This window comes from Ananas comosus, linkage group 11 (genome assembly GCF_001540865.1).
Source record: "Ananas comosus cultivar F153 linkage group 11, ASM154086v1, whole genome shotgun sequence".
NCBI lineage: Eukaryota > Viridiplantae > Streptophyta > Magnoliopsida > Poales > Bromeliaceae > Ananas > Ananas comosus.
Genome location: NC_033631.1, coordinates 118177 through 129275, shown reverse-complemented (window position 1 = coordinate 129275; position 11099 = coordinate 118177). Strand labels below are relative to the sequence as shown.

At 38.6% G+C, this 11099-nt stretch overlaps 2 protein-coding genes across 3 annotated transcripts; both read left to right on the top strand.

The window, feature by feature from the left end:
* On the top strand, nucleotides 1541-3224 carry LOC109717087 (delta(8)-fatty-acid desaturase 2-like). Its single transcript, XM_020242757.1, has 2 exons — nucleotides 1541-2124; nucleotides 2204-3224. The coding sequence occupies exons 1-2, from the start codon at nucleotides 1561-1563 to the stop codon at nucleotides 3020-3022; spliced, it is 1383 nt and encodes a 460-aa protein (XP_020098346.1). The 5' UTR covers nucleotides 1541-1560; the 3' UTR covers nucleotides 3023-3224.
* LOC109717703 (polygalacturonase At1g48100-like) lies at nucleotides 5616-8552 on the top strand. Of its 2 annotated transcripts, none has more exons than XM_020243579.1 (8): nucleotides 5616-6151; nucleotides 6502-6630; nucleotides 6861-7028; nucleotides 7145-7171; nucleotides 7261-7465; nucleotides 7584-7665; nucleotides 7748-7856; nucleotides 7993-8552. In XM_020243579.1, exons 1-8 carry the CDS (start codon nucleotides 5876-5878, stop codon nucleotides 8389-8391), a joined length of 1395 nt encoding a protein of 464 aa, XP_020099168.1. In that variant the 5' UTR covers nucleotides 5616-5875; the 3' UTR covers nucleotides 8392-8552. The 2 variants fall into 2 exon arrangements, with proteins under 2 accessions (XP_020099168.1, XP_020099167.1); XM_020243578.1 differs by having other exon boundaries at nucleotides 7261-7468.

The following is an 11099-nucleotide window of genomic DNA, read 5'->3' as shown; positions in this document are numbered from 1 at the left end:
ANTTGTTCCACCAGTAAAATTTAAATTTTCTAAATTCAAAAATTAAAATTTATAATTTTAAAATTACAAAATTAAAAATTTAAATTTTAAATTGTTTAATTTAAAATTTTAAAATTTGATATTTTAATTTTTTTATATTTAGAATATGATATTTTGTATTTTAAATTAAAATTTCATCTTAAATTAAAGTTCAAAATTTTAAAAATTAATTTTTTAAAATTGTAAATTTGAGATTTTAAAATTTTAAATTTTAATTTTAATTTTTAAAATTTAAAAGTTTATATTTTAAATTTTAAAATATAAATATAAAATATAAAAATTTAAATTCTAATATAAAGAAAAAAATAATATCATTATTTTTTATTTATAAATACTCACTTTAATTTTATCCCATCTTACCTAACCAAACGCTATTTTTCTTATTCTCAAAAATACTCAATTTTCATCCAAACGCAAAATTCATCTAATCCCCGCTTATACCTCAATTTATATCTATCCCTGGAATACTCACTTTTTGCTTATCTTCGAACCAAACGATACCTTATGAGTACGATCGTTCTCGTACTCATAATTTATTTTTGATGATAGAGCTTCCGAATTGACTGTCCACACCGTTAAATATTATCTAGAATATTTAAAACGTCTAGAAATCAAATTTTATAATTTTTTGACATCATTTACCTTACGATTAAAATGTCACAAAATTGACAATTTTTAACGGCCGGTATAGGATATTTACTAGTTTAACGGTGTAAAAGAATCGAAATCAGTTGAATTTTTTATAGAAAATTCTATTCACTGCATAGATAAAGAGTAATAACTTCGATCTTAAATTGAAGGATCCAATCATCCATTTTTAAAATGTTGTTTGATTTTGACTGTTCATTTTATACCTACTTGATGAACTTTATTATGATTTCGAAAAATTACGAAATTTATTTTCTAAAAGTTTCAAATACTGTAGATCATATTTAACTAAGTGGATTGTCGTTCCATCATCGAAAACAACTTATGAATACGAAAGGCTCTATACTCATAAAAGTATAGTAGCCCTAGCCCTATTTAGATATTTATTATATAGAGAACATATCAACAATAACCAGTCAATCACGTCTCACCTTTTAGAAAAAAGTATAATAAAAATATTTTTTTATAATCATAATGCGATGGATTAATTCAAAAAATTTATTTGATTGATTGAAAAAGCCACGTCACCAATATAATGCGTGTATTCTATAATTTTTCCAACTACATATGCACTAGACACGGCGTTTTTCTTTTTGGTTTCGCTATTAGCAGATCATGCAACCAATGGTCTACCGCTTTCTATTCTGGCCCCTCCGCGTCGTGCGCTCTCCACCGCGCCTCCTCAACCGTTTCTACGCGTTACCACCAATCAAGACATCCTCCTCTTTCATTACCCTCCCTTCCCCTCTCCAATTTTCCTCTCTCTTTCCTTCCATCTCCTTCCCTCCTCTTCTCTTCCTCTCTCTCACAAGAGAAAGGAAGACGAAGAAGAGGAGAAAATTTTAAATATCTATCTATATTAAAAAAAGGAAAATGGCAGCAAAGACGAAGACGACGAAGAAGTCGCAGTCGGATGCGGCGGCGGAGAGGTACATTACGACGGAGGAGCTACGGCGGCACAACAAGGCGTCGGACCTGTGGATATCGATCCAGGGGAAGGTGTACGACGTGACGGCGTGGGCGGAGCGGCACCCGGGCGGCGCGCTCCCGCTGCTCAGCCTGGGCGGGCAGGACGTCACCGACGCCTTCGTCGCCTACCACCCGCCGTCCGCCTGGGCGCTGCTCGACCGCCTCTGCGTCGCCCGCCTCGCCGACTACGCCGTCTCCGACGCCTCCCGCGACTACCGCCGCCTCGTCGCCGAGTTCGCGCGCGCCGGCCTCTTCGAGAAGAGGGGCCGCGGCGCGCTCCTCGTGCTGGCCGCCATGCTCCTCATGCTCGCCGCCGCCGTCTACGGCGTCCTCGCGTCCTCCAGCGCCATCGTCCACCTGCTCTCGGCGGCCCTCATGGGCGCGCTCTGGATGCAGTCCGGCTTCCTCGGCCACGACTCCGGCCACTACAACGTCCTGCCCACCCCCGCATTGAACCGACTCGTGCAGGTCGATCGATCGAGTAGCCAAGCCACCCCTTCCGCATTAAAGAAAAATTAAGATAATTAACAATGAATGAATATTGCAGGTGGTGGCGGGGAACTGCATGGCGGGGATCAGCATCGAGTGGTGGAAGCAGAACCACAACGCGCACCACATCGCGTGCAACAGCCTGGACTTCGACCCGGACGTGCAGCACATGCCGCTGTTCGCCGTGTCCGCCAAGCTCTTCGCGTCGCTGCGCTCGGCCTTCTACGGCCGCACCATGCGCTTCGACCGCGCCGCGCGCCTCCTCGTCAGCTACCAGCACTGGACTTTCTACCCCGTCATGTGCCTCGCGCGGCTCAACCTCTTCGCGCAGTCCCTCGTCCTGCTGCTCTCCCCCGCCAAGCGCGTGCCGCACCGCGCGCAGGAGCTGCTCGGCCTGCTGGTGTTCTGGACGTGGTTCCCGCTGCTGCTGTCGTTCCTGCCGTCCTGGACCGAGCGGCTGGCGTTCGTGCTCGTCAGCTTCGCGGCGACCGGAGTGCAGCACGTGCAGTTCTGCCTGAACCACTTCTCGTCGAGCGTCTACGTCGGGCCACCGCGGGGGAACGACTGGTTCGAGAAGCAGACGGCGGGGACGCTCGACATATCGTGCTCGCCCTGGATGGACTGGTTCCACGGCGGCCTGCAGTTCCAGGTCGAGCACCACCTCTTCCCGCGCCTGCCGCGCTGCCACCTCCGCCGCGTCGCGCCGCTGGTCCAGGACCTCTGCAAGAAGCACGGCCTGCAGTACTCCTCCTCCTCCTTCTGGGACGCCAACCTCCGCACCCTCGCCACCCTCCGCGCCGCCGCGCTGCAGGCGCGCGACCTGGCCAACCCCGTGCCGAAGAACTTGGTCTGGGAGGCTGTCAACACGCATGGCTAGATTTGCTTTTACTGGTTTAATTAGGTGGTATAATTCACAATTCATTCATTGTGTTAATTCGCATTAATTGGTTAATCTACTCTCTCTTTGCACTCACAATCTGTTGTTTACTTATCATACTTTTTTGTTTTGTTTTTTTTTCCCTTACAGTTGTAGCTACCATACAAAATTAAACAGAGTTGAGTTGACCATTCAGATAACAGGGATATTAGCAATCATATATGTTTTTGTGATCTGATCTTATGCTAAATTGCTAATTTTGTGACTATCCACATAAATAAATTAGCTCCTAGTAATATTCCAGCTTCAAATCCAAAACTTGCTTTTAAGTGTAGAAAATTGTTTCATAGCACCAGCCAGATCTTAGTTCAGATGGTTGATTCTGCTGCATCTGCTGCTAAAGTTACAGCTTGTATCACATGAGTATGTTTGGTATTAGTTAGGATATACATGAGCATCCTGGTCGGTATAGCACTTTGATTTAGTTTGGTACTAGTAGTTGGTAGATGAGAAATGAGATCAAATGTTAATGTTGAGAGTGACCTACGATATTTGACCTTTTGTTGGAGTAAGTATTTAATTATCTACTTCATATATCATATTCTATGAAAAAAAAAAAAAAAAATTATTATTGAGTAATTTATTTCGAAAACCAAATAAGGCGTAAGCAGGGGCCCAAAATTTGTTGGGCCAAGCCCATTGAGCTTGTTGACTGGGTTTGCCTCTTTGACTACCTTAAGCATTGTAAGATTAGCTTTGCAAATACAATCTGTTGCAGAGGAATCTTTGAGTTGTAACAATTTTCTTTGCTTGTTAATTAAGAACATTAAGATCCCATAATCCTTCCTCTTGCTACTCATGTCATGTTGTATTAGAATGGACGATTATTTTCATATATAAAACATCTAGAATAGCGTCTAAAGCGAATGATTCTTTGGCAAACTAGTCATCTGCGAAAACGCTAACATAAATTTACACAAGTCCTGAAAGTAGAAGTTCGAATTTACTTGAAGTAATTTGCTTTTAGCTATAGCCAGAAGCTGACGAAGGCTTACGAATCGAGAAACAGTAGTTATGATTTCTTCGAACAGCGCTCCTCGAACAGTACTTTGCAATAGCCAAAGATACACCAGATTGCTTCTTAAGTGTCTCTTAGTCAATTTAAGTGTGCAAGGTGATCCTATCATATGCCTAGGAACTCACATTACATAACATAAATAACAGATCAGGTCACAGCATGATAATGAAAATCCCATGCTGCAGATTCCCACAAGCTCAGCATCTGCATGTGCTAAAGAGGAGCAAAGCTGCCATGTTTTTTTTTCTTTTTTGTTGTTTGTTGCCCATCCTCATAAAGCAAAAAAGGTCTAAATTTAGTAACAGATATAATGAAGCATGCATTCAATCCTTCCCTTTTGTCCCTCCCTTGAACTGAACATGAACATGCACCCCAACACCAAACCAAAATCCACACTTGCAGGCTCCAATTGGGCCCAACTCTATTTGGTCACCAATCACCTTCAACATGCTGCAAAATTAAGATTGTTGTCCAGATCACATTAGGATGATGGAGCTTCAAATTGTTGGACTTTTAGGATTGTAGTGGAATTAACATAGCAGACATTTTTTGGTGCACTAATCCAAGGAGGGGGAACTTGAAAGGGAGATTGTCTGAGTGCAGTGCCTGGAGAATTTAAGGACCACTGTTGCAGATTCTGAAGGGGAAAATGACATGAGTAGTTCAGAAGAATTTAAATGAATCAATAGCCAATTTTTTTTTTCACCATCCCTAGTCTGTACTAATTTGTTTCTGCCATCCACCTCACATCCCTGCAATCTATATTGATAGCCCATCATTCTATTCATTTTATAAAGCTTTTACGTTTCGAATATACGGTGCGCTCATAAGAAGTTATCAACTGTAATCCTTAGAACACATTGTTCCAATTTTTCGTTATGCTCCTCAATCTCAGTTATTAATTGTTTCATGTCAGATCTCTTGCTGTGCAGAATCTGGTGACAAATCCTTTTTTTAATTCCTGCGAGAAATAAGATTCCGTGGCACTCTCAATAAACTAAGATGTTTAAAATCTGAATTCACTACAATAATAATATCCATCATAACACTATCTGCTTTAGAGATAAGAGCTTTGGAGATTCAATCCTATTTTTATCTTATCAGACACCATCTTTAGCACTTTTCGAGTCTTTCGGAATTTAAAAATGAGATAACATTCTTGGTCCAGCCAATTGTGTTGCACTGAAGTATAGATCCTCTTGGCTTGCTCATGCTCTCTCTCCTTTTAATTCCTTTTGCCTGTTGTGACCACCACATGAGACTGCGAATGCATGACAACACATGCTGGCCATTTCGTACGCCGAAGAATGTGGAATCTTAAGTCAACAACATCATATCCATTGAGGTCAGAGACACCTAGAAATTAATTCTTTAATTTGCTATTCACGGTCGGCGAGCAACATTATATATATTTTTACAAGACAACTAAAACACAATAGAATTAACGGAACCCGTAATATAGAAAGAATGCTAATTACTTTCATTTAATCTTTAAAAAGCTAGGAACAAAAAAAGATGAAAAATGCCAAACACATACTTGGCTTCTGTATTTCGTAGCCGATCGCAAACGCTAATGCTAATTAACTAAATGAACAGTGGTCAGAAGGACACTATTTAGTCATAAAAAATTGTAGCTGGAGCTAATTCCGTAAATATTAGTAAGATCAGGGTTGAAGTGGTAACCTTGTTCTTATTTATAGTACCTGTAACCACCACCTGTTTAAACTCAAGAGAAGAACCAAACTGCAAGTGAAGTAACAAATCAAACAGTTAGAATGGCAAATCAGAGTTACTCACTTGTGTGTCATTTACTTATTTTGTTGGCATTCTCCAACATTATAATCCCTTCAATATCATCAGTGAAGAGACAGGAAAAGCCAGGCAGAACAGACAAGCATGAAGATTATGGAGGTGCAAGTAGAGATTTCAAACATATACTTCGCAAAGATTATTTGCGTAATTACTCTTCGCCACCTCCTCGCTATGGTTCGAGGATCTACAGTGTCTTGTCTTTTGGAGCTGCAGGAGATGGAGCCTCCGACGATTCGAAGGTATTTAGAAAGCTTAAGAATTCATGTTTCGTTGTCATGTAGCATGACTCAACCTGTTAATACATAAAAAGTGCATGCATTTACATTGGTTTTGAGATATGCTGCTGCTTCTTTGAATCTTCCATAATTTTCAGAATTTGATTTCCTTTCTACGTAGAAACGACATTAGTAGACTTTGCATTTGCAATTCCTTGAGCACCACATTTTGCATACATACAGATTTATGATGAAGTTATTCAATAATGATGAAGTTATTCAATTGATCGACGCACGAATTTGCGATTTATGATGTTTTCAAATAGATGGTGTTGCTTTGAATTCCTATTAATTTGGAAAATAATTGTTGGCAGGCACTTGTATCAGCATGGAAGGCAGCTTGCAAAGTTTCCAAAGCAACCATAGAGATCCCCACAGGATACAATTTCCTCATCAAGCCAGTCACTCTCCAAGGTCCTTGCATGCCTCATCTTATTCTCCAGGTCCTCTCATCATAATCTTTGCCACTCTAACATTTTCTTCCTCTATTTTAAGCTATACATTTTTAAGAAAAGGATCGAGATTCGCAGACTTGGGATGTTCTTCGACAATTTGAAACCTTTCACTATTGATTGTTAAGCTGCAAATATCTTGGTTTTCGAAGACGATTTTGTTGGTAGTGTCTAATAACTAATATGTGTCGAAGTTTGTTTAACTGATGGTAAATTTTCAGATAGATGGGACACTCTTAGCACCTTCAAGTACATCTGCATGGCCCAAATACAATCTCCTCCAGTGGTTGAACTTCAAGTGGCTTCATGATTTCACCATCCAAGGTAGTGGCACACTTGACGGCCAAGGTTCGCAGTTAAGGAATACCTCACAATTCCATCAGTCTCCGGTAAGATAATGATTACCGTATCATCCAACATTTCGGATTCACGTTATTATCAGATTTTGACCTCTTTCGTTTTATACTAATGTAATCAAAATAATTTCTCGCGCTTTGTGTTGCAGAAAGCAAAACCAGAGACGAGACCGACAGTATGACTGGCTGCTCACTGAAAATTTCTGTTTAATTTTCCGTATCGTAAACAAGAGACAGAACCAATGCAGTTAATTTGTCTTTCCAGGTTATAAGATTCTACAAGAGCTACAATATTACCGTGCGCAACATCCGAATTGTCAACAGCCCTCAATGCCACCTGAAGTTCGACAGTTCTCGAGGGATTAAAGTGAAGAGCCTCACCATTTCTTCTTCGCAGGATAGCCCGAACACTGACGGCATTCACCTTCAGAATACTCGAGACGTCGAAATCAAGAACTCGAACATCGGATGTGGTATTGCTGGCCATCTGAACTTTATGTTGGTTGATTATTCAAAGTAGACTTCAGTAGAGCATACTTCGGAACTCTTCAATTCTGCAGCAGCTCATTGTTTCTGAAATATTTGCAGGTGACGATTGTGTATCGATACAAACCGGATGCTCAAACATTCACATACACAATGTCAACTGCAACCCAGGCCATGGAATCAGGTAAAGGAACCGATAAAAGTCCAAAACCGAGGAATATATATTACGAAATTACTTCGAGTTTGACCTGGTGCAATAATTACAGCTTGGGAGGACTCGGCAGAAGTAATAGCTTGGCATGTGTTTCTGATGTATCTGTTGATAACATCAATGTGCAGAATGCTTTGTCGGGAGTCAGGATCAAAACCTGGCAGGTAATTTTTCAGGAAAGTATTACCTTCTATACCAGTACTGCACACAATATGATGGGAAAAGAAGCAATCGGATAGAATGAATTACGAGTTTCTAGAAATGTATTCCAGCTAATTTACTATGAATTTGTGATCTCAGGGAGGTGTAGGATCTGTGAGGAATGTAACATTTTCCAACGTCAAGGTCTCGAACGTCGAGATCCCGATCGTGATCGACCAGTACTACTGCAACAAGAAATCATGCAAGAACAAGACTGACGCGGTGGCGATATCCGACATCACATACAAAGGGATAAGCGGGACGTATTCTTTTCAACCAATGCATCTTGCGTGCAGCGACAGCACTCCATGCAGTGGTCTCAATCTGATTAATGTCAAACTCTCACCAGAAAACAATTCTCAAGCTTTGCAGAAGCCTTTCTGCTGGAAAAGTTATGGCAAAGCATATGGACTTTTCGATCCCTCAAGTGTCGGTTGCTTACAGAGGAACGATAGGTTGAGCAAGACATTAACAAAGTCGCATAACAACACATGCTAACTAATTAGAGATCCATTGTCACATTGTGTATCATTTGTTTCCTCTCTTCTGAACATTTTAGAACAAGGAGGTGATGCTGTGCACTAACCAGTAACTTGTGTTATGATCATAACCTTAAAGACTCGACGCTTCAGCATAATCTTAACATATTCTTCCAAGTAGCTGATAACTTCTAAAATTTCTTTAAATTGTCTTTCCAAAAATACAATCTAAGAAAAGCAAAATTACGGTCTGAAATTTGATTAGCTCAAACTCAAGATTTGGTCCAATACAATAGTTTTTTAATTGACTTGGCTGCCAAAGCAGTGTATGTAAGTTACAGTAAAACTCGGTGATGTGAAATGTTATTCAGAACTCAATTCCAGTAATGAACTTTTGCAAGTATAGAGTTGTTATATACATTCACTCTACTTAAGTGTTTTGAGGGAATTGACTATAGTTTACATATGCTAGCGTCATATGTAAACTCGATTAATTTGGACTCAGCTTGAGTTCTGAGTAACTCATCAAGGTCAGCAGAGTTTGGTTCTGTTTGATCACTGAGTCAATGGAATCAACTTGACAAACTTTAAATCATCAGTAAAGGCTGTGTGCGTATAACTAAATTGGGATGAAGATTTCCCAAAATGTTTAAGCTAGTTATTATTACTAGGTATTATTAGGGTTGTTGATCCTTATATACCCAACTGTAATCCCTTTCCTAACCAATGTGGAACTGTTATCCAAACCTAATCACCACACATACACCAGAATTACTAGACAATGTGAGATTTTAGAGATGGCTCCTGCGATCTCGTCTGGTCCACATCCAATCACTGCACATAATAAATAACATGGATGTGAGATTTTAGAGGCGCTCTTGAGGGTTCAATTGTCCCACGTAGGACTTAGCTCTCAACAACTCTAATATCAAATATAACAATCAGACCCGCTAGCAATAATTATTCGTTGGATCCAAACCACTGACTCAAATTACTTAAGTCCGGTTATTATTACTATGGTCCAACATCATTATATACATGGATGTGAACTATCGGAGCTTTACATATATGTAGGCTATAATATTCTCTTTTTTTATAGTAAAAATCTGAAGTAATATTGTCTTTGCTATTTTTCAGGGGTTTTTTTGTAATTTTTTTAAATTCTTAGCATAGAACATGAATTAAACAAACACTAAATTGTATTAGGAATTTTTATTGGGATACAATCACAAATTTTCCTATTTCTATCTCGTTAGTTCTATTTTTATTGGGATACAAACACAAATTTTCCTCTTAACCTCTCTCTACTTTTCTCTTCTTTTATTTCTCTTGACTTGCTTCCTTTTTATATCTTCCACTTTGATGGTTTGCTCCCATAGGCTCTTCTTTTTCTTCTCTCGACTTGCTTCTAATCTTGAGTGCTCACTCTAATCCGTCATTTTACCACCACTCGAACTAATCATCATTTTACCTTCTTCTATATTTGGCTGGTGAGTTGAGAACATTGGAATTAAATAGGTGGTGGACGGAGAATAAATTAAAAAGGAATATGACAAACTAACAATAAATCTTAGTTGTGTACTTTGAATAGGGCGAGTTGACCGTGGTTAAAAAAAAAATTTTGTTGTAAAGATTGTATGAAGAAGAACCGGTGTGTGAGTTTGAATAGACAGTAGTTGAGCCGGTTAGAAAACTATTAAATCTATGTCAGTAAAAACTATACAACTTCTTTCCTCATGTTCTCGAATCCATGTTCTCTCATATGTAGGGCCAAGCTATTTAATTTTCTGGACATAAAGAAAAAATTATGATAGAATGGAATTTGCTCAAATATGAAAAACAAGAAAATTGGTTAATCCTCTAGTATCTCAAATCGTAAACTAGTATAAAGTAATGCTAATATCTTGAAATTTACCAAAAAGTCAAGAGTTTTACAGCATTTAAATGCATCAAAGAGTCATATTATGTGTATGTATGTACTAATTACTTCACCTTCTCACAAGAAATAAATGAGCCCACAATGAATGTCACCTGCTTGGACACATCTAATTTCTGAACAAGCATAAAGAAAGAGTGAGTAACCAGGCTTGGACAAGGCCATTAAATGAATAACTAGACAATTGCTTTCACAATTTATGTTTATTTAACTGAATAAATTGAGCTATGTTTATTTAGTTGCACAAAATGAGCCAACAGTAAATGTCATTTTATGGGCTTATAATCGCATATTATTATATATAAAAGAGCGAATAAAAAGTTTTTGAATCAAAATTTTTGATTTATTAAGTTTCTTCCAAACCCTCCTCTCTTCCCAGAATAAACCCATCTCAATATACATATATTTTTATGCTAACTATTCTTCCAAGGTATCTATGCTCTTAAAATACACCTATTCCTAAAATACTCCTTATCTCTATTTAGTTAATTATTAGTTATCACCCCTTCTAATCAAACACTAATAATGGCCTATAATAATCATCCGCGTGGAAAGAAAATTCAAATACATCACTTACGCCGTACCGCATATTTAATGATTAAAATTTTAAATTATAAAATTTTAAAATTTTAAAATTAAAATATAATTTGATAGATATGATTTATACCAATATGTCAAAATATTCTAGAGATTTGATTTTAGTTTAGACCTCCTAAGAGCTTTTCTAAATCTAGCAAAAGCAGTAAGTTTCAAGCCTAATAATCTTTCGCATTCTTTTTCACTTGTACAAA